The sequence below is a fragment of the Onychostruthus taczanowskii genome, unplaced genomic scaffold (genome assembly GCF_017590055.1).
Source record: "Onychostruthus taczanowskii isolate IOZ18803 unplaced genomic scaffold, ASM1759005v1 scaffold22, whole genome shotgun sequence".
NCBI classification, from domain to species: domain Eukaryota; kingdom Metazoa; phylum Chordata; class Aves; order Passeriformes; family Passeridae; genus Onychostruthus; species Onychostruthus taczanowskii.
In genome coordinates, this window is record NW_024499462.1 from 5887059 (window position 1) to 5913615 (window position 26557).

At 37.3% G+C, this 26557-nt stretch overlaps 1 protein-coding gene across 2 annotated transcripts in view; it reads right to left on the reverse strand.

Moving 5' to 3' along the window:
• Window positions 1-5317: 5317 nt before the first annotated feature.
• Window positions 5318-26557, reverse strand: part of WAPL (WAPL cohesin release factor) — a 64043-nt gene continuing 42803 nt past the window's right edge. For both annotated transcript variants that reach the window (XM_041404798.1, XM_041404799.1), the window contains exons 9-20: window positions 25003-25114; window positions 19623-19850; window positions 15647-15758; window positions 14575-14672; window positions 12969-13045; window positions 11612-11787; window positions 11187-11302; window positions 10336-10497; window positions 8909-9116; window positions 7654-7742; window positions 6527-6622; window positions 5318-6177 (exon numbers count right to left, since the gene is read on the reverse strand). In XM_041404798.1, the coding sequence (XP_041260732.1) occupies window positions 6112-6177; window positions 6527-6622; window positions 7654-7742; window positions 8909-9116; window positions 10336-10497; window positions 11187-11302; window positions 11612-11787; window positions 12969-13045; window positions 14575-14672; window positions 15647-15758; window positions 19623-19850; window positions 25003-25114 (1540 nt within the window). In that variant the 3' untranslated portion in view covers window positions 5318-6111. The remainder of the gene's footprint in view (window positions 6178-6526; window positions 6623-7653; window positions 7743-8908; window positions 9117-10335; window positions 10498-11186; window positions 11303-11611; window positions 11788-12968; window positions 13046-14574; window positions 14673-15646; window positions 15759-19622; window positions 19851-25002; window positions 25115-26557) is intronic.

Below are 26557 nucleotides of genomic sequence, written 5' to 3' on the forward strand. Positions count from 1 at the left end.
GACACCTGTGGAAACCTCCCTGACAGAGAAGTATTCCCCATACCCAAAGTTCCAACAGACACCTTTTGTTCAAGAGCTGCTTCACTTGGTCCCAGGTAGCAAAGTTCAGAAACCAAACACACCGATCCTGTGGCATTTTCAGATTTAAAAAAAAGCTGAAGCTGTATCATGTATCAAAGAGCACAAACCAGTTCTCCTGAGAACTTCTGAAGGCTAATCACAAGTATTATATAGAATTAACATACAGTTCATCTTTGTATAAACCTCTTAACATTGTATAACACCTGGATAGATGTACATTTGTCTCTTCTTGTGAGGAACATCAAAAGTTAGTTCTCTCAACAGAATGATTTTAGGTTTTGGGGGGTGTTTTTACAGTCCTAGACTGGATGTATAATAGACTAACAATCATTCTAGATTACTGGTTCTCCCCAGTAATTTAAATTTATATTCTACAGGTATACTTAAATGACTTCAAGTCCTGTATGTTTGCTTTTGTCTCACATTTGAAATTATACTTGAATAACCATTAGAACCTACATTAAATAAGAGGGAACTTGTATGATTATCTGGGCTAAAATAGCTACAAATTTGTTCTCACAACAACCTCAGTAAGGCTCTCACTGTAATCTAAGGTATCACAAAAAAACATTGTTTTGCAATATGAAGCTCCGTTCTGAAACTGGATATTTCAGATGCATGAATATACTCAGCACATAAATTGCAATTAGGGTTTTCCAATATAAAGAAGAATTTCCTTATTAAAAATTTATAGCCAGGTTTAAAAAACAGGGCAGAAGAGACTACAAACAATATTTGCATCATTTCTATTTAACTTACAATGTTCAATTTTTGCTGCTAAAGTATAATTTCATTACAGCACTTCAACCTAGATATTTTTAATTTGGGTAAGATAGCTTTGCTTTAAAATTCCTTGTCAAATGAAGACAAAAATTTAAAATATTAGCCAGCAAAATGACACCAGATAGCAGTTTTAATCTGATAGTAGTTTTATGTAACACATTACTGAACTGCTTTTTAAGGCTCAGTAACCTGAATATCAAGCTTTTGAACCCGTACTTCTGCCTCTGCACAAAGCTGTGACACAAAGTGATCTTACTCCAAGACTTGCTTATGATTTGTACTTCAATTCAGACTATAAATTTAACACTAGATCAGAAAACAACTTGGCGTGGATATTTTAAAACTTTTTGCCCCAGAAATGCTTTTAAGACACATATATTTGGTGTAACAGGCCAACAAAACACCCATGAATAAAACCAACAGTTCCACAACTTCAACATCATTCCCAGGGGTAAGGTGTGCACAAGGGTCCTGAATGGTTATCACTTGACAAAATCAACTCCTTTCTTCCCTTTCTCACTTCAAACTTCTGCAAATGCCTTCCACCTTGGTTTTCATGCCTGATGTACTGCAAACAGTGAGAAACAAAATAACTCGTTCTGGGACATAATCACAGGGTCAGCTTTACAGGTGGATTGATATGATTTCATCCACTTCACACCCCAGGTTAACAATCTGCCTCTCAACCTTTAAAAAACTAAATGCAGAGACACAAGTAAATCTTGTGTTGATAATACAGGAAATTTAAGGAATTCCTACACTAAGCAGTGTATCTAATACAATTCTTGTTACTCTTTCTTTTACTCTAAGCTCTTAGATATCACCTGATTTTAGTCTGCAGAAGTTCAATGAACCTTCCTTTAAATAACTTTGGTCCACCTAAGACAGACCAGAATTCTGGAAATATGTACTACCACCTGCACAACTCTTCATTATTTACCAATGTGGCCTTCACACATGGAGAGAGTGTCCTGGGCATTTACCTCTCCGAAGCGATGAACTGAAGTTCAAGTTGCGGGTCAGGAGATGTGGAGATACAGTCTGAAGACAGCGGGTGATAGATGTGACACATCTGCCTCTCAGATGTCAGGCTCTGTGCAGAGCAGCTCCCAGCAAGGCTGTTGTCCCCAGGGCTCCTTACAGCCCCCTGTGCGTGACACCAGAGTGCTGCTGTCACACACAGATGTATCGTACCTAGCGTGGCTACCTGGGGCACAACCTGTAGCTGCAAATTCAGTTCAGTCTGTGCAAATGGAATAAAGATCCTGTGGCATTAGCAAACAAATCTACCCTTGGGTAAGGACGTCTAGCAGTTGCATTATTTATAATGGTTTCATTTTTGTTTACAGGAAGACTATCTGAACCTACTGATGCTGCAAACATCTTACTAAATTACAGTCCCTCAGATAGGGGATCTTTGGGCAAGTAAAAAAGAGTATGTATGAAAGGCTTCTGTTCCACACAGCTGAAAGAACCCAGTAGGTGTCCTTTTTCCAAAGACAAATGAACATATTACACAGAGGAAGAGAAGCAGCAGTATCAAAAATTACAGTGGCCTGGTTTTGAAAACACTTGGCTAGTGGAATTCAGGGTAAATTCCCACCTCATTATCTTCAAAAACCCAATTAACAGGCCATCCAATAAGGGCAGGCTTGATGCAGAACAATGGCAGTTACCTAAATCCTCTTTATCTTTTGAAGTCAAATTCACATTTTTTGTTTTCCATGCCTTTTAAACAAGAAAAGTATCACATTCATGAAAAGAAACTTTACTGGAAAAGATACATGGGCTTGCCTGGTTATAGCCCCAGCTAACCAAGTATAGTCTGGCTTCTGCTTAGTGATGCCCAGAAAGGAAATATGAGATAAATCAGTGCCATACGCATCAGACCACATCACTTTCTCCTATGCAAATCAAGCACTTCAAAACAGATTGAAAGGGAAATAATTTATGAGAAAGGCTTTGATTCCCAAATCTTCTGTAGAAGCTTCACAATTATCCTGTTAATCTGCAAATGCTGATGTCACCCCTAAGCATTAACACACAATGCTTCCATTACCTACCAACAAAAGAAGAGAAAATACTCTTACCAGATTTTTAAAAAACATTTGCTTACATAAAGCTGCATTTGGCTCTTACAGTACCACCCACTAATAACACACTGTTCCATGTTTCAAACTCCAGTACTGTTCCCTTACAGCACAGAAAAGGTTACATTATGCTGCTGCTTGTTCCAAGTGGCAATGAGAGGACACATCACATTCAACTCATGTTACAGTTCATGAATTATTGCATATTGTAGCCATAGCTAGTTGTACCAATTAAGGAGAAATCCATGGGAAAACATCCATCCTGAAATTAAAGCATCAGTCATGTTAATCAAGAAACAGGAACATCCATGACAATTTCCTCTGTTTTCACTTAAGAAAGCCATTAACACCCCCCATGATGTGAAAAGTCTCACAATAAGAACTCTGCCATTTGCCCTGTGCTCTATCACATTTATGTTATTCTGCATACAGCTCTCCAGAGTTGTTACTGGAAGATCAACTTGTGCAGAGAACTCCAAAATGCATCAAGAGACACAATACATCATCTCCAGAAAATTTCCAGCCTTGGCTGGTTTGACTGACCACAGCCTCAGATCCAGGCACTGAATTTTTCCATTCCAACACACAGGTGAAAAGCAAAGCACTACATTCAGGATGCTCCTTTATCGTTTTTTTCATCATTTTTCTTTTTCCATTTTTTTTCTTTTAGCAATTTACCTGACACTGCCTTCTTTCTGCAATCACTCAGAGGAGTGTTTTATTGCATGTTAAAAGACAAGATATGTATTGAAAGTAGCAATTTTATTTGAGTTAAAATTATTTACAAAAACCCAAAGACATACTTCATGAAACTGGTACAAACTATTTTTCCTGCCGTTGGCTTTTGCTCCAAAGATCACAGCTGAGAAATACTGTATAAAATAAAAATAGGATTGGATTCAGAAAAGTACTCTACTGTTCTAATTTCCAATTGAGAGTATTTACACAAATATTTACAATGGAAAAAATGTTACTTTAAAACTTTAATTTGCAAGTTGACCTCAAGTACCCTTTAATGCAGAGTTATTTGAGGGTCTAACACACAAAAATGCACTGCAGTTCACAGGGTGATTTCTCCCCCCACCCTCAAAAAAAAAATCTGCATTTGTCAGTGCTTGACAATTAGTTACATTTAAAAAAAAAACTGTTAAACACTGAGGTAAATCAATTCCCAAACAATTACCAGTGTAACAAAGAAAGGTAGTTGTCCCTGCTTTCCCCTATCATCACATTTGCATCTTTTTTCTTGCCATCTCTCCACATGAAACTACATAACCAATTTGAAATCTCATTGTAGATGTGAAAATCTCTGAAATCCAAAAACTAGATGTGCCAGATATTTAATAATTTTCTCCTGATGCAGATCATTTACATACAGCTTTTCTCTCTCTCTCAGCACTGTTTTGGTTTTTTTTGAAGAAGGGGAGCACAACCTCAAAAACTTTTCTAAGTTACACTGATACACTACGTTTTAGAAGGTGATGAGAGAAAATGCAAAAAAAAAAAAATGACCAACGTAAGATTTTTGCCGTTAATCAGTTACTTCCTTACAGAATTCCCAACAATCTGCATTATCAAAAATAGGAAGACATAGAAGGCAGCCACTGTATGTAAAAAATTTACAGCTGGCACTGATACAAAAGCACAAGTTCTTAACTTTATACACGGAGATAACACAAGATCTAAAAGCAGGTTAGATTTCCTGTTATTCCCCCCTCATTATACATAGAACTAATATTTTTATGGCTTCAAGTTTTACAAATTCAATGGAGTAACATGATGTAACTACCTATACAGGTATTTAAAAATGTCAACGAAGCGGATTGCAGAACAGTCTGCAAATATTCAAGACCACCTTAATAAAAATACTTAATAATCAATTCTGTTGGTCTGAATAGTGAGTGCAAGAAAAAAATTGTTTAAAAAATCATGTATTTTCTGGGATTCTTTGTTCCACTTCAGTCCTCAAACACAATGCTTTGCTGTGAACTAAACCTCAGACTGAACAAAATCTTAGCTATATCAGCAATTTAAGGCTTTGTGTTGTATGCATTTCAACTCTGTCATACTACAGAAGGATGAAATAGAAAGATTATGTCAGCTGGAAACATTAATCCCCATTGGTGTTTTAGCTTCTTGAAAATTATTCCCCCTAAAGCATCCAAATTAATTGTATTCAACATTATAAAACACACCTTGAGTTCTTCCTTGAAACAAATTAAAACAGCATTTCATAAGTTTTTGCTTATCGGAAGTGTAAACTACCCTGCGAGTGAGTGTTTTTTACATCTTTTTTTTTTTTTCTTTCTTTATTTCATTTGCATTTTAACAGGGCACAACTTTTTACAGTCACTATTCCTTTAGTGGATAACATACCCTCAATGGCTTTATGTGTTTATGGGTCTGCATGCTCTTGGAACTACAAAGCGTTATGGTCTAGCAGGTTACAGTACATGGGCCATGGGAGTTTTAGAACTCAGATTAGAGAGAAATAGCTCAACAACCTAATTTCAATCCAAACAGTATAAAAAATAAACTATCCAATCCTCGCCTCTTTGGATTCCAACAAATTTTAAATATAGACAGTAGTTAAAATCACAAAAGTATTTAAAAATTTATATTTTATGATTTTGGAATCATCTAGTAATAAAAAAAGCAGGAGCAAATTAAACTCAAATAGGAGCGGTGCTGCTGTCCAGAACTTCTTTATTAGAACATTTGTTTGATACCTCAGTAGCTAAGCTGCCTTTGCACCTGGCTGGCATGAAACAGTGGCTCAACAGTAAACAGCAGTTGCACTATCAGCAGCAAGTTTTTCCCCTTGAAACTTGTCACGAACAAAGCAAGAAAAAAGATAGGGAGGGTAAACCCTGCCAAAAATATTTAAATACTGCACTGCATCATAAACAGCAAGGTTTCTTTATTTACTTTCCTCAGAACCTTTTTCCCCTCATTTTTGATAGTTGCAGATTGATGTAGTAACTGTCTTTTAGAAAATGCTGAATGCATGGTTAAGAGACCAGGTAGCCTTAAAAATCCGAACACGAATGACACAGATGAATGCTCTTGGTATATCCTTCAAGGACTTCTTTCATGACTTCTTCTTTTGTCTAAGGGTAGCTCCAGCATTAGAGTGCCTGCAGCGGAAGTTAAGTATCTAGCAGTGTTCCAAGTATTCAATCACCCTAGAGATAGATTTCTGGCCTGTTGTTCCAACAGCACACTGCAAATGCAATAGAAAACACAAGTAACAAACAAGCATTTGTAGCACCTCCTTCAAATATCTGAGAGCTATTCTATTTTCAGAATTTTACTATTTACAATTATGCATCAGTAAAAGCAACTAGGCTCAGGCAGCCAATTCAGAAACATCTTCCTGCCCACAATATAATGACAGACAAAATTATGACACACAAATGGCCTTTCAGTATTAAAAAACAGAATATTGTCCTGTGCTCTTACGAAGATGCAAACTGAAAAATGTTAATGCTTCTAAAAATGCATGAAATAATAACAGAACACAAAACTACAAAAATATCTACAAATATCAATTTGAAATATGCATTACTTACAGTAAGGTTCATAAAACTGAGAAATTTTTTGAGCATTTCAGTCATTATTGAGAAGTCCCCTTCAGGTAAGTACTCCCTCACAGTAGTCACATTGATCTAAGAAATAAAACAATCTTGTCTTATTTGGGAAACATTTTTCTGACACAGAACAATAATGCTCTGCATGTGAGATGCACTGAGACAAGTATATTCACAGCATAAAGATGCCTTCTGCTGTCATTTTTATGATTTAAGTTTCTTTTAATCAATACTCATATAATCACTGTGTTTATGTTTATAGACAACAATTGCTTAAATAATTTTTTATTGTTGGTTTGTTCAAGTTTTAAAAAAAATAAAACAAGAAAAGAAAAAAAAAAAGACTATCAGATGCTCTCAGGACCCACAAGATTATCAAGCCACTCCCCTGATAGGGAGAGGCTCTCCCTTTACCACTGTGGAGGGCTGGGTATTACTGATCTCATTGTCAGTCTCACTCAGAACACTGAAACTGTTATGGACACTGATCAGTCCAAAGACACAGAACAGCACCTTAGAGGCCATTTCTGCACCATGGTAAATTCAGACAAGCCCAAAGACAGGTCTGAACTCATTTGCATGTGAACACATTTTTGACAGACTTTATTGAGTTCTCAGCCATTGGCGTTCCGTATTTTTAACTTCAGCTTTCTACTACATGTTTCCAATCCGAGACAATTATTTTGAACTAATAGGGACACACACAAGTTCATCTGATTTCAATGGAAGCAAAAAACTAAAGCAGACTGATAAAGAATGAATAAGTTACTAAATAGTAACGTCTTTAGTAAAACTACGGAGAATGAACAGGCTTAGCCAATTTTCCTCTGCCTTTCCAAAGCTAATTCTTTTGCTGGCTACAAGGAAGAGGAGAGAGGTAAAAAAGGTCAAATATTCAATTCCAACTGTTTTTGATAAACACAGTGATGTTCAAAAAATTTGTTTTGGCTGGAATAACTCTGGCAACTCTTCCCAAAGCTGTATACATCAGTGTAGCTTCACCAACGTATTGCTCACACTGAAGCCCAATTTAATAAACCCCTTTCAACGCAGCGAATTATCACTTGATTAAACATTATACTGGACTTAGGATCAACTTATTCCCTTACTGGACTCTCCTGGCAGAGACAGCCTAGAAGCAATGCTGTGTATGAGGCCACAATGCAGTCTTCCATGTGCTTCCCAGCATGCTGAAGAGCTGTAAAAGAGACAACAGTCTATTGTATTCTCTAAGCAGCTGGTATCTTTTACTGCTGCAAATACAATCCTTCATTATCACTTTCCAGAATGCTTTTTCCTCAAACAAAATGAGCTTTTGGACCGAGATTTTAGAGATCAGGAAACACTACACATACTGACTCAGCAGCACATTCTTGACACGAGAAATGGTCTTCATTCAGTTTCAACTCATTCTGCTGCACAGTATTTTGTCATTTGCCACTTCAATGTGCAAACAGTATGCTGAACACCCCAAACAACCAATGCAAATGTTTCATGTGATACTATATGCCTCTAAAACTTCCCCCAAAGTAGTTTATTGTGTTAAGGGTAACAGGCACAGCATTTTCTGCTGATGACTCTGCATTTTAGGAAAAACTACAAATAACTGCAGACACCAGTTGATGGAGCTACAAAAAGGAGGAAGGATATAAAGCAAGCTTGGAGAAGGTAATATGCCACATCTATTAACATAAGATGAAAATACTATTAAAAGTCATACACTGAATCTACTATTAGAAGATTAAACAAGAAGGAATCATGTTTCAGATCCATTTTCCAGAGACAAACTATCTAACAGGGCAGAGATACTCAAACTCCTGGAACAAACTACCAAAGATGCAGTACATCATTGCACTACACAGGCACTTCAGACACCACTGATGAAGGGAAAAGACAGACACACAAAGCAGATGAGGACAGAAGAGGCAAATAGGGAGAGGAGGGGAAAAAACCTCAACTCTTAAAAGTAGCTTGAAACAAGAACCCTGGAAAATAAAATTAAGGCAGGTAACTTTCAAGGACTGTTCCAGAACAAGGTAACATCCTAAAAGCCATCCTTTCCAGAATATTTTGCACATAGAGTGTCCCAAAAAGGTCTGGGTTTTTTTTTTTTATGTTTCTTTTGGGCTTTTTTAAACATTTTTTTTAAGAAACAGATAATGGTTAAAAGAAGCATAACAGCTCCTACTTCTCATGCTTCAGATGTGAATAGCTCCTACTTATGCAGCAGTTTCACCTGGGATACACTGAGGAAATCTCAGCCCTAGAGACTGGATGTAGAGAGGAAGCAGAGGACAAGGAGGGATTTTCTGCCATCACACTGTTCTTTGCTTTTTCCAAGCTCATCACAGCCAGACAACGTACCTTTATTAAGATCAAGTTCTTCATCATCTTCCTCCTTCTTATCCTTCTCCTCAGTACTATCTGACTTCTCTGTGGAGACCCACTGGATCTCCCCACTTGTCTCCTGCCATTCCCCACTCTTGTCATGCTGAGCTGTGGGAGCTTCTTTAATCAGCTCGTCCGTCTGGCTCTCGGCGAGCTGTGCCGCTCGCTCACACTCCAGGAACAGCTGGTGTGGGGAATTCCAGGAGAATTTCCATTAGAAACTAAACCCTAAACACATTGACTTAATACTTTTATTTCCTGTTCATAATTTACTCCTTAATACAATTAGCCTTCAATACTTTTCTTAACAATAGGCTTTTCCTCCTCAAAGGAAAATATAATGTGGTCCAACACCAGCGCTGTGCTCCAAAGCAAGATCTCCCTGCCTGGTGCTGAACCGCTTGACAGGCTCCTCTTGGGCATCATCAAAGTTTAATCACTTTCCTTGAGACATGGCTGGAAGACTAAAAGCTGCCATCATTTCTTGTCCATTTTTGTTCTCTACCAATTTTCCTTTTCTTTTCATGCTAACTATTCCCTCTTGGATTTCTTAGAGCAAAAATATGAAGGAGTTGTTTAAAATGACAGCAAAGAATGTGAATGAACCAGGAACCCCACATTAGACACTTATTTTCATGAATTATTTCCCATACCATACAACCAATTTTAAATATTGCTTTGCCAAGCTACATATATTAAGGTATTTAATATCATTATTTTTACTGATTTTTTTTGCCTGCTACTGGACAGTTATTCCACAAAGTTAAATACAACTGCTAAAAGCATCCATAAAATTAACTCCACTGAAACAAGCCATCTGTAATTTCCTTTCAATTTTTTCATTTTAGTTTGCGTGGTGAAGCTCACTTGCCAAAATTATTGGTGGATTTTTTTTTAATTTCTTCATTTTATTGATGGGTTTCTTTTTTTTCTTTACAGTCAATTTAAGAATGTTGTTTCACATCCACAATCATTACATTTGTATTTTATTGCTCTTTATAAAGGATGATCCTGTATTTTGATTTAAAGTTGCAAAGTCCCCAAAACATAGTACTTTAAAAAAAATTATGGAAGCAAAGTATGTAACAGAAAAGTAGCTTACAGCTGGTTTAAAATAGAAGTCAAAGTAAATAATCTAGGAACAATAAAACTAGAAATAAATTGTATGGGAACAAAATAGTTTTACTGGATGTCTGTAAACCACTGCCTTTTACAGGAAGCTGTTTCTGCAATGGACAGCACTGCAGAACTCAGGGTTGTGAGCAGCAATCTTCCCCTGACCCTGCTCCACGCCTCAAAATGCTAAACAGAAAAACTGACACATTTTCATTGCTGAGTTCTCCCTTCCTCCCGACAGTCTGATAATGAGAAATGGGAACTACTGCAGGACAAACACTTCTCACCTGCACTAAAGCCTGAACAGCATCAATCTGTCCAGTTATCTTCAGGCTTTCGTCTCCTTCGCCCGTACACAAGGAGTCAAAAGAACACGATGTTTCCATATTGACAAGGCAGTGCCTGTTCCGGGCACTGTATTCCACGAGATTGATCAACAAACCCAATCCCTGCAAAATTGGAGAGTCAAAAAGGATTACACACATTGGAAAAAAGATGATTTAGCAAAAAACATCTATTTAGATAAACATCTTTCGCCTTATCTTTCTGAGAATACAGAACTTATGAAACACTCTGACATACAGGGGGATCAGGATTTAAAGAAAGACAAGATGGAACAGAGATCCCTGTACAGGAGAAATTTTATGCAGGAATCTCTGTTTTTCTAATTCTGAACATGAAAACATTTTTGGAGCTGAGAATTCCTTTACAAAGGTTAGGGATTCAGGCGTCCAATCCTGAACTTATGCTCATAAGAGATCCTTCACATACACAATTTCACTGCTGCTGTTCGGCCACTCTGACTCATTTTATGTAAGCTGAGGTAAATCTGACAAACCTTTTAACTCAAACAACGATATCAACCATATTTCCAAAACTGAAAAGATGTTTGAAAATTATTAATTCACATATTTATTTAGTTAAATCCCTCTGTTCATCAAGCAGTGCACTTTTTCCCACCAAACACAGGGAAAAAACCCTCAAACCCACCAAATCCTTACAAAAACTTTAAGTACCTCACTTTAGGTATATATATTGTCACTGAAAACTGTAGGGGAAACTATTCCTTAATGAGCAGCTCAATGCACAAGAAGGAGGTACATCATTTTCTGCTGATACGAGAAGCACAAGAGCTTACCAGCACGCGAATATCAAATCTCTGTTCTTGAGGTAGGAACTTCGGAACCTGAAGCACACAATTCATCGCTGTGCCTATCAGACCATCTTGTTCACCTGTTTTTGTACTACCCCATTCTGCAAAGAGTTCAGAGGCTCAGTAGTGAAAACACTCACATTTATAATGGTAAACAGCCTAATAAAAGCCTTTTGGCTCTAATGACAAACCAGCCACTCTCAGCCCAAGCCCTCATCTGAACACTTCACACTTGCAATTCGTCACCCAGTTTGCAAAGACAAATTACTGAGTGCTGCAAGCAAACATCTACCATGGGTAACTGTTTTATAGCACTGGACTTGAAAAACCATCATAGATACAAAAAAGTATTCACACTAATGGTTCGTTTGACACCTCAGCACAGAATATGCACAAATTTGTTGTCTTACCGTTATCATTTGTCAGGTTGAGCAAGACCCCAATGATGGCCCTCATACAGTCTTCCACGGCTTTACCCACGTGGTTGGTTACATTCTGGTGAGGCACAGACTTGTTGTCTGGTAAACAGATACTGTCTTCAGCACGATTATATCGCTGGATTAACTCCTCACAATGCTGCAGTGCTCTGCAGGGAGATGGGGCAGAAACAAAATTATCTTCACAACATACAGAGCACTTCACCTTTAGACTTGTTTCACAGGGAAAAAAACCTGAAACAGAGCTTTATGCAGAATTTTTCTAACACCCAGTCTGTAGGGACAGATAATAAACTTATCACCCGTAAAATCTTTTATAAGCTCAAATGAAAATTGTGTAAATAAAAACCTGGAAATCTTAGGGCTTTATCAGCTTGGTATTTCAAGAGCAAGTTAATTTTCCTTCCCAGCTTCATCACATGGTCTTACAAAAGCTATCTCCTGTTCCTACAAACCCAGCCTCTCATATCCTCTGGCACAACATGATTCTGAGAGTGCTACCAGAATGTTCTCTTGTTATCTTCTCAGAACTACTTCCATTCAGTAAGGAATGACACATGACTTCCCAGCAGTAATATCCTAATCTTGTAACACTAATGGACCACAGGCATGACTTTACTGCATAACATTAGTTTCATGTTAAAACACCACACTGATTTCAGTTACAAACAAAACCAGAAATGTCAAAAATATATGCTGCTTTAATTAACAGATTAAACTGTGGTTTGCTTAATTTTAATTTAAAGAAAAATACTCCAAATATGTTATCTATAACCATGAAATTATGTTTCCAATGAGGTATGCAGAGTCAAACTTTCAGCTTCATTTGTTCTATTAAGAAGAACAATACAAGGGCAGACAGGTTCTGCCAGCCAACTGAGACCTCACCCAGATTGAAAAATGGGTTAGAGGTGTTTGTACAAGAATCTCTGCCAGGGAGAAATGCCAAGAACAAGATTTCACTATTTTAATTCTTAGTTACACTGTCAATTCTGCTATGCTCCATTCCAGTAAACAGTTAAGCATAACAAAAACACAATAAATAAATGTCACTTCATCCTCTTCTGTGCTCCTTCTTAGTAGAGCAGGAGATGAATCCACAGTCTGCAGCTTCTACAGACCAAACAGTAGCAGCCCTACACATTGCTAGTACTCAGGTAGTTGCCCAAACCCCCATCTACATGAACTTTACTCAATGAAAAAGCAACAGTGGAAATTTTGGGGTTATTTACCCCTAGAATCTTCTGATATAATGCATTTATTTTTTTACCTATCATGTGAGGTGTTTTGCAAAACTGGAGTTTTTGGGGATTTTTTTTCTACTACTTACTTAGCTGAGGAGACTATGAGCTGAGAATCTTTGTATGCTATCAGATAGCTCTGATTTTCTGGATTATGCACAGTTACCTAAAGAGAGAAGGAGAAAGCAGTATTAAAAATATGAGAGTCTTTTCCCCTGAAAGAGAAGCATTCCCTTTTACTACTACTATGCTTTATTCAGGTCCACATTTCTTGGCTATTATCCAATGTAAACTTTCACTTTTCATTTTTCAGTGTTTCCTTGGAGTTTTCATGTCTAAATAACTGTGGCACTGAAGATAAAACCATCTTCCCTGATGAAGTACAGAAACCATGCAGCAGAATGCTTTGCCACAGCAAAACCCTGAATCCACACTCTGGGACTACAGTATCCCAAGTGTGTATAGAGAACACAATCATGTATGTGGAATTTTAAGGACTTGATATCAAATCCACTTCTGAGAGCTTTTTATGCATCCAACCATAACACACAAGGTTTGCCTTGATTCCCTTGACTGAAATTTGGAATCCATTTTCAGAAGCAACAGAAGTTCTTTTCTTAGGCTTGCATGATTTGGCCTGTTTTGAATTTTGTCATCTTTCCCAAGTTTCTAGGGATCTTACTACATCACAAACACCCCAAGTCCAAATATGAATTTTCTGACACTAGACAAGGCTCTTCTACTCTTGCTTGGCAATTCTATCTATTGAATATAAAAGCAGAAAATTACTCTGAATTTTTTTTTCCTCACTGCTGAGCAAAAAGGTAAAGAGAATTTTTAAGACACCCTTCAACAACTGTTCATGTTACTCAGTTTTTAGCTTGCATTTACACTTTTTAAGTCTGTCCTTCTATTTGAGTGAAGGAAACAAGCAACCACTGTAACTACTTGCCCTCTCATTTGGGTTTAAGGTGTTGAGCAAGATTCATTGACCTGTACTCTGATCCCCACTGTTTGCTGATGTGTTGCTAGAACATAACAAGGCTCTTCTGCTTTCTTATAGTATCATGACAGAAACAGAGTAACACCAGTAACAAACAATGAACTCAGCAAAGGCATTGCAGAGAAACACACACACACCATTCCTGCCAAGTAAACTCCACAAAAGTACCACGTATTTTTTGTTTTCTTACAAGTTTTCAAAGAAATATTTAGCACCTGCATTTACACACTGAACTGATGACAGGACTCGTTTGCCTTTCAGGACAATTTTCTCTTTCAGCACTTCCCCAGCTGATGGCTCAAAATAGTGACTCTTAACATTGATTTATTGCTTCTAAGAATATCCCACTTCTATAATGATCAGTTATTACAAGACACACATTAGAGTCAAAACTCATCAAAAACAACATCCATAAACAGCAGCTTTTTGTAGGAACTTCGAGAAAAAGCATCATGTCATATTTAGTTATTTTTAACAAAAATAATCTCGGAGTGTGGTACACACATTCAGAATAGCAAATTAAATTTTCAAACATTACAGAAACGCTGATAAGCATCAGAAAGTTAGTACACTCTATAAAAAAATAAAAATCAACCTTATAGATCTATAATGTGATTATATACTCAAAGAATGTAAACCAGAACTGCTTAAGAAGCAGCTTTCAGGAATGCAAAGGCTCTGCTCATACTCACACTTTCCAAGACCCGTAAACATCTCTCTGCACCCCATAACGAAGCAACCAACTTCTCTTCGTTTTCATCACTGCTTAGGTGATCCACACATTCTTTAACTAAACACAAAAAGAAGTTATTTTCCTCCATAAGTAAGAGGTCTCCAAAAGCCAGGTGTACAAACTAACCAGCTACTCAAGAGTTATCAGCCCCGTTTTACACTTCACACACCTCTAATGGCAGGAAATAATCATGAAAACATGATCAGCACTCCAAAATTTTTAATTGCTCCAAGTAGATGAAAAAAACAAACCTTACAACTTTTGTCTTTACAAGTTTTCGGTTGTTGTTACAAATTACCTAACCATATATTGTTTTCTCCTGCTAATAACAGTGTCTAGCACATGACTATGTTTATTAACTCTGAGTCTTTTACAAGAGGAAAGAGACAGGATAAGCACAGAGTTCCCAGACTTTACAAGTCTGAAACAGTAACTTGAAACTGTGTTCAAACTGAATACTTCCATCTCTCCAGTCCTTCCTTTCTTTGTCCTCACACTGCTTACTAAAGACCAAGCTTTATTCAGGTCAAGAATTCATTTAGAAACATCCATTTTCCTAGCTAGGAGATTCTGATCAAAAACACACTAACAGGCTTATCTTTGAACCCTCCCCCCCTTTCCTCTTGAAGGGTTTACTTCTTTCGGTATATTTAGTTAAAACATATCTGGTCTGAAAATACTTCTAGAAGACTATAAAGGAGGAGATTCTACTCAAGAATAAGTGTGCTCTACAGAGATATGTAACAGCATTCTGTCCAAGCTTAAGCCATTTTTATTCTCATGGATTGTAATGCAACATTCTATACATTCTGTTTAACATGAAAACTACTTCCAATCCCACCAAAAACAGATTAAAATCACTAATATTTCTCAGTTACTTGATATTGAATTGTGTATTTTATTTTTAATACTGCTAAGAAAAATACATAATATTTCTCTTTTTAACCACAGCAAATGAACATTACAAAAAGCAAACATTTTATTACAATTAATTTTTTTTTCATGCTGTCAAAGCAGTATCCCCACTATACCTTTATCTACAATATGATCCAGACCACCCAGAAGACGCAGCTCTTCTTTAAACCAGTCCCCAGCTCGCTTTGAGGTGAGAGACAACAACGTTTCCATTGCCAAATGCCCAGTCTGAAAGAGTGAGGTTCTGGAGTTAGTGAAATCATCATGTGCAGCTGCAGCCAATGTAGCAAGTCATACAAATACACGTCATAGGAAAAGCACAAAAATTAAAGTATAGATTCTGATAACCACCACCAGAGGGAGCAAGAACAGACTGGAAAATATGCATTTCTTTTAAAAAATGACAGTACTGATAAAAAAAGGTACTTTGCATTTTCAAATTTTCTTTATTTTATTAATAGCTTAGAAAACCCAAGCAGATTCCTGCCATCTGTTTCTCTTGTTACCAAAATCAACAAGTGGAGGAAAGTAAATGGACAAATCAGCCAGGCAGTAAAAAAAAAATCAAGAAAATCCCCAGTGAACACACTTCTCAACCTCTCAGATACGTCGGCTTTGCTGCTCATAGATCACATTTGCTACCAATGCAGGTATCTTGTAGTTTTAATTTTAACCCTACAGAATAAAACAATTAAACTGAACAACTGCAGGAAACCTGCATATATTTACTGATACACTTTTTTGGAAAAAAGGAGGAAAACACATATAAACTCAGCAACAGTAAAGGTACATTCACTCCCTGCAAATGGAATTAGAGCAGTCCTCAACAGGCTTGAGCAAACACTCCATTGTCTCAGTATGAGCCCTCACCCCACTCCCCAGCATCTCCAGATGCTTTTCTTGCTTTCAAAATACTTGATTTCCAAGGAGGAAAAGAAAGTTGAAGATCAGATAAAGAAGTTCTGGGTTGTAGGAGCAAGCCCTGCAGCACATTGTCACTATGAGCATAACAGTAACAGCATTTCTCCGGGGCAAATGGAAGAATCCTTGGATCAGCAAAGGGTTGTGCGGATCAAGAGAACACAAGCAGCAGCAAATCTATAGCAGGACAGTTAATTTCCTAAATACCTACACCAAAAAAGCTCAAAGGCCACACAATATTTAAAACAGAGTGATTAGTTTTCTGCCAGAGGGCAATAAGACTTGAAATAACTTTTAAAGAATATAATCTTATATTTGTACACACTTAATAAGGACACAATTTTCTCCTTTTTTTTAAACAAAAGCAACAAAACCTCATAATCCTTTTGCTTTTGAGTAAAATAACCCATTACACTGAAATTTTTTGTCAATTACTACAAAATTTTAACACCAAAGGCCCAAAACATGGTTGCCTTAACATTTCAGCCTTATGCTGAGAGTGAAAACGAGAATAAGCTCTTTCACCATCTGAAAACAGAAGTCACTCCTGAAGGCTTTTGTTATGATGCAACAGTGAGGAGGCAGCTGCAAAAGCACGAGCTCCAGAGGGCTGTGCTCACTGACAGACGAGGCCATTTGCTGAGGTGAAGGCCAGGTTCTTCAGGTTTATCTTCCTCTAATGCAGCACAGCGAGCCTGGAACGATTTCAAGCTGCACACACCTCCTTCTTGGTTCTGGGTTTATGTTTTTAACATAAATAGCCATCAAGAAAATAGAACCTTTGAAAATGCACAAATTAGTCCAGCCTCACTTCTAGACAGACACACAAACAACGTTGTCTGTGGAAAGAGGGAGCTAATTGATCACCTTTGCTTGATCAGTGTAAGATTCAAACAAGTGAAGGTGGGACTGGTAAGGCACAAACTGGAAGTATAAAAACATCTGCTGCAATCCTCTTGTTTCTCACTAGGTATGTCTGAAGCAAAAAAAGCACAGAGCTTTTCTTTACCCCCAGAAGAATTGCTTTTTTTTTTTTTTTTTTCATTTTCTGCATGTCATTTAGTACAAAACAGAGATTACTTATTGTATCTCATGACAGGGATCTACATGAAAGCAGCTTGATCTTCAACATATGAAGTTCATTATTGTCTCAACTTACCATTGCTACTATTTTAAACTGGAAGAGAACCTAATCATCTCATTTGGCTTGCAAATATTCTCTTAATACTATACAGTCTCTGCTTCTAGATGTGCAGCTGGGAGGAAACCAGTTTCCATCTGTGAGGCACTACAATATTCAATGCATTTACAGCAACAGCTCGAAATAAATTTAAGAAATAGAGCTGCCTCAGGGAAAAACCCACAAATAAAGCAGCTGAAACTGATGGCCGAGGATATTAATGCTCTTTACTCATGAACAACTTCCTCATAAAACAGAGACCCTTTTGATATGTCCTCTCCTTTTAAAACCCATGTCTAAGAAAACACAAGAACAGAATTACAGTTCATAAAAAAGCAACAGGCTAGATCAGATTATGAATATGAGAAAAGCTCAAGCAGGAGACAGTGGTCTTTGTGGCTGGATGCTTTAGCAATGAGGAACCTGCACCAGCTGTTCCATGCTTAATAAAGGGAGCTGTCTTACATTTTATAGTGCAAGAAATATCCTGGCACTGACTATGTGAGCTGCCTTCAGTGCCAAAACAGCACTGAAAGAAGACTCTGATTATCCCAAATCCTAGCTGATCACCACCTAGAGAACAAATTTCAGTCTGTGGTGGTATTTTCAGACTATAAACTAAAAGTGCAGAATATTATCTCATGCTCGTTCTTTCTCTGCAGATTTCCAAGGCCAGAAAGTTAATTCAAGCTCCCTACCAGCACCTTTCATATGTTTGTATGAAACAAGCCTAAAAATTTAAAATTGTAATCCATTGTCACCATAATCTGATTACCAAAGTTAACAATGACGTCATGGATATTATCTTCCTCACCCAAAATTCAGCTCCTGCTAAAGCTACAGAACAGTGACTCTTCGTATCAATTCAGCTCTCTGTTCCATAGCCAGAATTTGGAGAGAAAACACCCCAAGGAAACTCTTCCTAAACTGACACAAAAGTCCCAAAAGCTACAGAACAAAGTACCAGCTCAACAAGGCACATCATCTTTTAGTTCAACTGAATATGGAACACAATCCTGACTGCAGATTACTGCCAGGAGTTGGAACATTACTTGCACAGACAAAGCTCTGAAAAGCTCACTTCATAAGCAATAAATCAGAAGCTTCTCCCATTGAGTATAAGTGTTACAGGAAAAAGGGTATAAACATTACAGAAAAAAAGGCAGAAACCCTAATAAGAATCTTGAACAGAATGTATTACAGGATGTCAAAAAATTAAGATCATACTAACATCAACTATACTGAAATATGGCAAAAGCAAAGACACATTACTTCTTTCTGTCATTTATGGCCACTCATCTAATCAATCTGTCAATCAATTCTTAAATTATACTCTTCTAAAAAACCTTGCAACTCAGCTTTTTTATTTTTTAAGCTAGCTTGATGATAGCATCCAATTTCTTTTTAAACAGAACTGGCTCACTCTGCTACAGATGAAGGTATTTTCATAAAGAGCGAGTATGTTTGAGAAAGGAAGGAAAAAAATTCATCCACATTCGTGGTGAGCAACAGAACTGCCACCACACTTTGGGTAGGGAAAAATCAGTTTCTGCAGGATGGGTTTTTTTTTAAATGTGAAAACCTGCACCACAGTTTTAATTTAGCACACAATAGTCTTACTCCCATGTAGAATCCTCTATTTGTGAAAGTACTTATAAAACCTAAGCAAAGAAATGGAGTGAATCTAAGTGGGGCTTTAAACACACAGTTATTTAGTATTACTTGTTTGCAACTGCTCCCTGTAACTAGCTACCCTTAGCAGGGGTAAATAGACAGCTGAAAAACTTCCTAACTTTATCCCACTAACAGCCTTTGAAAAAGGAAATTTCAAATTTGAAGAAAACACTTGCAGCGCAGTCAGGTATATAAAAAAGGTAGATGAAACACCAGGAATCCTTTGCTGGGGACGTGAAATGAAGGATGATGCTTGCAAATTTCCACTTTATTATTCCACAACTGCGAAGGCTTTCCAATAAAAGCATGTTACCCACCGTGATGTTTTCGAGATCAAGATGTTTGTTGTGAACAGTCTCACACAGTCTTCGAATTTTTTCTTTAATTTTATTCATGTCTTTTTCATTCAGCAGCTTGGCAGAGGAAGCATCTTGTTCCAATTCTAGAAGCCGTATCATCAGATCTAGACTAGCTCTGTCTAAATCCATGTTCAAGCGATCTCTACTAAGGATGTACATTAGAGCTGCTGTACAAAGGGACAAATTCTTGGGTTGGGAGAGAAAGAAAAAAAAAAACAGTTAGCATTTACTAATCATTTTAGGCAGACTTTTCACTATTTTTAATGAACAAGCTGAAGATTCATAAAAGAAAATGCCTGACAGGCACTTACATGAGCACCCACTGTTAAATGGAGATTCCTTCTAGGAGGTTACTAAAGCATTCTCCTGACAAATAAAACTGAGACATAAAGCACTCAATATATTTACAAAGCCCTAGTAGAAAAGCAGGGATTCCTACTTTTTAGAGACTCAGTGCTGCAGACAGAGTAAGAAACAGTAACTCCAGTAACATAATATTAGAGAAGAGACAGACGGCAGGGGAACAAAGTGCAACAGCTCAGGGTACATGGCAAGGTAGGTGAACATTCTGGTTTGAGGGGATGAACTGGTGACAGCACCAGAAAATCCAGGGATCATGGGGACACTGTCTGTAGAGAGGGAGTGCCTGGGGACATAAATTCTGATTCTGTCAAATGGGTCTGTCAGTTAATAATTTATCCAATTTTTTCCAGCATAAACACATTTTCTTTCCAGGGGAATTCTGCTTTTCAGAAGTAGCCAGAGTATAAACCAGCTTCCCCCTGTCCATCCCCATCAGCCCTTAACACATGAATGTAATTAACTTGACTGCTCATATTTTACACAGAATTGGTGTACAGGCACATCTGACTGGCTAAAGAATACTTGATTCTTCTTGAAGAAGGAATTAAATTCTACCTTCGTGAGGCTCCAAAAAAGCCAAGGCAGAAGAGACTGTCAGACAGCAGTGAAACAAAGCCATCCATCCCTGGTGTCTAAGTGCCACACTTGCACTGAGCTCTAAGTTACAGGAAAGAGGACAAATGTTCACTGGGAACAGAGGTGTGCTGGACACAAAACTCTCAGAAGCCTCTGTCAATAACTGGAGAAGTTGAGAGCTGGGGGGTGTGTGGGGCATGTGTTCCTACTGAGGTCAACCCTCAGGAGTCAACATGCTGCATGCATCCATCACAATTATTCCTGTATAAGATAAATTAAACATGGAAACAAACTAATTCTGGAATATAAATGTTGTACAGCTCAACAGGAAAGAGCAGAATTCTGTGTCACAGCAGATTAACATCTTGTTTAGACTTCAGCCAACCACCAAAGCGATCATTATCTACTCTGTTTATTTTAGAAGTAAGTAATAGTCATACCTGGCCATACTAAGCAGTATCAGCATTTCCAAGACAGGATTAGGCAGCTGACAGTCTATCAAAAGCTATGTCAAAACTCCTTCCTGTCTGAGTTAAGGAAATCCTCAGGTGAATAAAGACTTTAATCTGACCAACTACCAAAGACACATTTGAACTACTGAAGGAAGGAAGCAAGAGTTTCCAAATCTACATCTTTCATGAATAAATGAAGACAGGGTTGTTAAAAAACTCCACAATTCTCAGTTGTGAGCATCACTATCCCAGCCTTTTATCACTACTTCAGCCTTGCCAGATGTAAACCAGAAAGCATCTATGTGACCTGTCTGCAGAAGGTATACATTGTTTACCTTTGATTTTCAGTAACTTTCTCCCATAAGCCTTGTAATTTTATTGTTTTAGTTAGAGAAATTGTTTACTCTTCATTTACTTGCAGCTGGCTTGAACTGTACAGGTTCCTTGAAGAACTGGGTTCTTCCAGAATTGCAGCAATTAAAACAGGACACAGGAATGCACACATTCCAGAGGAACCAAAGGTTAGCTAATTATTGTTCAGCCAACATGGGACTTCAACATCTCTGAAGAACTATATTTTAACGACCAGCATTATCTAGGTGAGTTTCCTGGTTTAAAAAAAAATGGTGAAGGTCCCAAGAGAGTTTCTATCAACTAAAAAGTATGCAGCAGTTAACAGAGGGAAAGTGTTGAATTTATAATCTGGGCTGCCATTATTTAGGCATTTCAAGAAGTCAGAGACTGTTCTTAGATCATTACTCAGAAATGCTTTACAGATACCCCAAAGTTTGGTAAGGGCAATCACATTCACTCTGTAAGCATATGTACCAAGCCCTTGCCTGTTCCAGATTCCCTTCCTTTCAACCCAACCAGCTTTCCATTATGAAGGGAGTAATGGTTCTTTTTCCACCTGCATCAGCTCTGCTGACACTTCCCTTCAGACTGGCCACCAGGTTTCAAGACACTAAAATGTGATCAGATCACCCAGACATGATGCAGGAGGTTTACAGCTGCAGCAGGGCTGCTGGGAAAGCAAAAAGGGTGGATTGGCTCAGTGAAACAAGAGCCAAGGTTCCTGCCACAGCACATACACAGCAGAGATTCAGGGCAATAAGCCTCCAAACGCTGATGTGCAACAGGAAAATATTGATGATACCAAAGTAAGGACCTCAAATGTGAATGGTGCTTACAGCATGGAACAAACCTGCTTTAGCTTCATACCAGTGAGAAGGGTTTTGTAAAGCTCATTTCTCGTAGTCCCTCTAATCTTCATTTTGAGTAAAACAATTCTACATTTTGCTCTGATGGTCTCTAAATGTTTAATTAATCACAATAGCTTTCAGTCATCTCATGCCCTACCATACACACAATTCTGAGTTTGGAATGAGGGGAAAATTGTTGCTAAAACTCCTATTTGATCAGTATTCTAAGAGAACAAAAAAACCCAACCAAAGAACCAAATCAATCCTTCCAAATTCCACCCTTATAGATGGCAGTAGGAGAGGGATTTTTTGGGTGAGCTTCACCCATCTAATTCTACTCTTTAAGATGAGTAAAACACATTCTGCTTCCAAATAAATGCAGAGAAGGGAAAAAGTAAAATAAATAAAATTTGCTCTAGACATAAATTTCATGGTGTATCTAACTATGGATTTGCATTCCATACTTCTACAGAATTCAGGAAAACATCCTGGTTTGAACATACACTCCAGAAATGGCAGACCACTTACACCCACTCTCATCCTTGTCTTCTCTTGCTAGTTCTATTTATACTCCAGCTTGTGGGAACAGATGGCTATTTTCTAGGGTTCAGCACTACATATAATGCACTTTTATCTTTTTTTAAGTTATTCTCATGCTCATGACATTATAAAACCACATTTCTGTGCTTAACTATTGACAGCTATAATGGAAATATAGTTTTTATTTTAAAAATTAATAATACTTCAAAATCTTTACAGAGCACCACTGAAGAGACAAAGTCAATTAAAAACTTATGCTTAAACACAAGGCTACAGGAAAAAATTGGCGGAACAAATAATTTTCATGTTATTTTTGGGCAAAGCTCTGTAAGATAGATGGTATTTTGTTTTCCCTGCTGGTTCAAGAAATGCCAACTGCCAGGATGCAACTGCTGCTTTATACTCCTTATGGAAATGTTAAAGAGTCCCCTGTACACTCAGTCTATTCTATTGCATCTGAACAATGAATGCAATATAAGTTCATATTTGTTTCCATTAACAGTGTCATTGTGGCAGTTTTCCCATCTTCAAAATACTTTAAGAAAATATTAACCACATAATTGTGCATTTTTAGCTTAGTTCTTATTTATCTTAGAGGGATTTGAGCCATGCATGCAAAGGTAAGTGTGATTTATTAATTCTTCAGTTACTTTGAACTGAGATTTAATTTGGAAAAAAATCAAGTATCAGTGAAATAATTAGTGAATGAAAAGGTAGTATTGACAGACAGCATGCTTATCCAGAGATGTTAGTGTTGAAGTACATACTGTCAGTAGTCGGGGCATATCCATTAGCATTTATCAAGAGTAGTTTGATAAATCAGTAATTTTACAATACTGTAAAACCTGTACCAAGATTGTACTGTAACGATATTCAAACATTAACTATCCATTTTTTCTTTGACAAAAGGGAGCATTGCATCAAATATACTGAAAATAGTGAATATAATCAATGCTTTTTGTTACTGCAGACTAATAATAGCATGCAATTTCCTTTTGAACTGCATGTGCTAGTTCTTTTGAAAATGAAGGAATAATGGTAACTGTTAAAAGACAGCCAAAAATACAGCCAAGCAAGCTTGTACGTTTTCCAGGGAACTGTAGCTGTCCTCTGCTGATCTCCTGCAACTCAGTGGTGGTAACTGTCCTAAATAGAGTGACTGTACTTCATTTACTCTAGTATCACTTGGCACTATTTTGACAGCTCACAAAATAATGAACTCATTGAACCTGGTGCCTATGTTTTACAATTAACCATTGCTAATTTTTGAGGGAGATGGAAAATAAGCTATTATTCTAAATCAGTTACTTAAAACTAAAGCTTTTTCCCCCTCACCCACAGTAAGATGTCAAATACCATCTCTGAAAAGTCTATTTCTGTGGGTGCAAAGTTGCATTCTGCATTGTATGCCATTCTTCTAGAGCTATTACAGAAAATTATAAACCTGACTGACATACATAGCTACTACCCATTTCAAGTAAAATCTCATCTTTTCAGCTTTTGTAAAAATATCTCAAGGGATACCCCACAGAGGTAACATCGATAAGAAGGAAAACCAAACTGCTTCAGTTTAACTCTCAGGTCATGTTACCATAAATAGATGAAACTTACCTTTCCTAGAATCCAAAAGAACATTATATATGCTCAGGGAATCCTAAAATTGCAATTACAGCAGTGCTCAAGGAGACAAGCACAAGACATGAAAAAATCCCTACAACAGCTACAGCAGAGGTGGCAATTCCTCTGAGAATTACAATACAAGCAAGTCTGGAAATGAGCACTGAGAGCCACCTCTAAACATAAAGAGGAAGGATTCCTTTCAAATGTATTTGAAAGAATTTAAAATACAACAATACAACTCTTAAAAAGCTTAAGAGTATAAATAAACAGCAATCCAAAGCACAGTCTATTTTTACAAAATCCCTAGTTTTTAGAAGAATTTCAAAACCAAGAAGCACATGAACAGAAGAATAAGGAATTTGTCAGTGGAACACAGGTGCTCTAGCTGTTTATGCCACTGATGATTGCTCCCTAAAATGGAGCCACTGATCCCAGAGGCACCATTAGATACACTATACTATATATATATAAATACATATACACACACCAGTACACAGTATATTGGATGCTTGACCTTGAACAAAATCCCCCCCCAAGCAGAACAGGTATCACCAGACATCAATGAAATGCACAGTGTATCCATACCTGATGGTGCTGGGAATCATCCAGTGTTTTGAAAACCATGGCTACCATCCCGTGTGCTCTCAGATGCATTCGGAAGCTGGGCATGGCACACTTGGTCGCCAAGCTGATTACACTGGAGAAAACCAACTGGGTTAGAATGACTGAAATGACCACACTTAACAAGAGCAGCAGATAAACAAGTCTTCAACACAAGACTGACCACGTTCCCCAGACCCTGGCAAACTGTTGGAACGTTTCTTCTAAAATTTGTCAAAGGCAGGTTTGCAATTGGTGAACATCAACTGTTGAGCAGTATTTTATTCAAGTTGCTATCAGCACCAAACTGTGTCTGCTTTAGATTAAACTTGGCTAAAACCAGGATTTTAAAGGACAGCCTGAATTTGCTTCTTAAAAAAGCTGAAAATTTCCAATAGTTAAACTGAAAGTAAAGTGCCATGGATTAAGCATGAAGCTCTGATTTAGAGACATGGGAAAGCTCATTATGGACCAAGACATTATGAGAAATTGTAAATGTGAGCTTCCATTGTTATCTAATGCTTATCTAATTAACTGACTAGCCTCACCTAAGCCCAACATTACTTATACTTAAAGCTTCTTTTTACATTTATTGCTGCATTTATAATTGATGGAAACACTACAGATTTCAGAAAAGATCTGACAAATGTATCAGTAATCACTGAGCAGCATAAGAGTTTATTTTAAAAATGGCACTTTTCCCTAGCTTTCTCAGTAAGATGTCTGCCATTTCTAGCACAGTGCAACATAACAACTGCTAAAAATACATTGCTTTTAAATGTGCACTAATGTGGGAGTGATTCTGCAATCAAGTCTTCCATGACTGCTGAGGAACCTGCCTCTAAGAAATTCACACAGTAAGGTGTTCAAAAGAACAAGGGGTCTTTCAATCTCCAACCACAACGGCACCAGTCAGAGCTTACTGACCTGTTTGAGTCTTTTACATCTATTCCTCTCCTTACACACTGATTTCCTTTGGAAAAACATTTCCATTTTAATTTGTTAACTGAAAGAAAAGATTTTTTCTTGTGCTTATGTAAGTTACATTCCACTATATAAATTTGTGAAGAATTAGTTAAAAATCTGATTAATTTTGCTACATGAGCAAAAAAGGAGCACTCATATGAAAACTATTCCTAAACTGTCATTATAGCAGTAATTTATTCTTATCATAGTGTATAAACGAACTGGTGATAGAATTCTTGTACTTATATTCCAGCAACAATATTCATTGCTAATTTCTGAAGAACAAATAAATTTTGAAGTAGCTGTCTTAGAGGCATAGAAAGCTTTTTCTCAGCCACAGTCAAATCACAAAGCACTGCCATCGCCTCTCTATGAATTCAAGCTTTTCTTTCTCTATTATTTTAGTTTAACTGAACGGAAAGGAAAATTTAGGTATATAAAATATTATTGCATGGTTATTTTATTTAACATTATTACAATTACTTTCATGTCCAGGCAATTGACACTGGTATCAAGTCACAAACTTTTTCAAAGTAAGGTTAACATTTTTGATGTCAATTTCACAATAATGTGT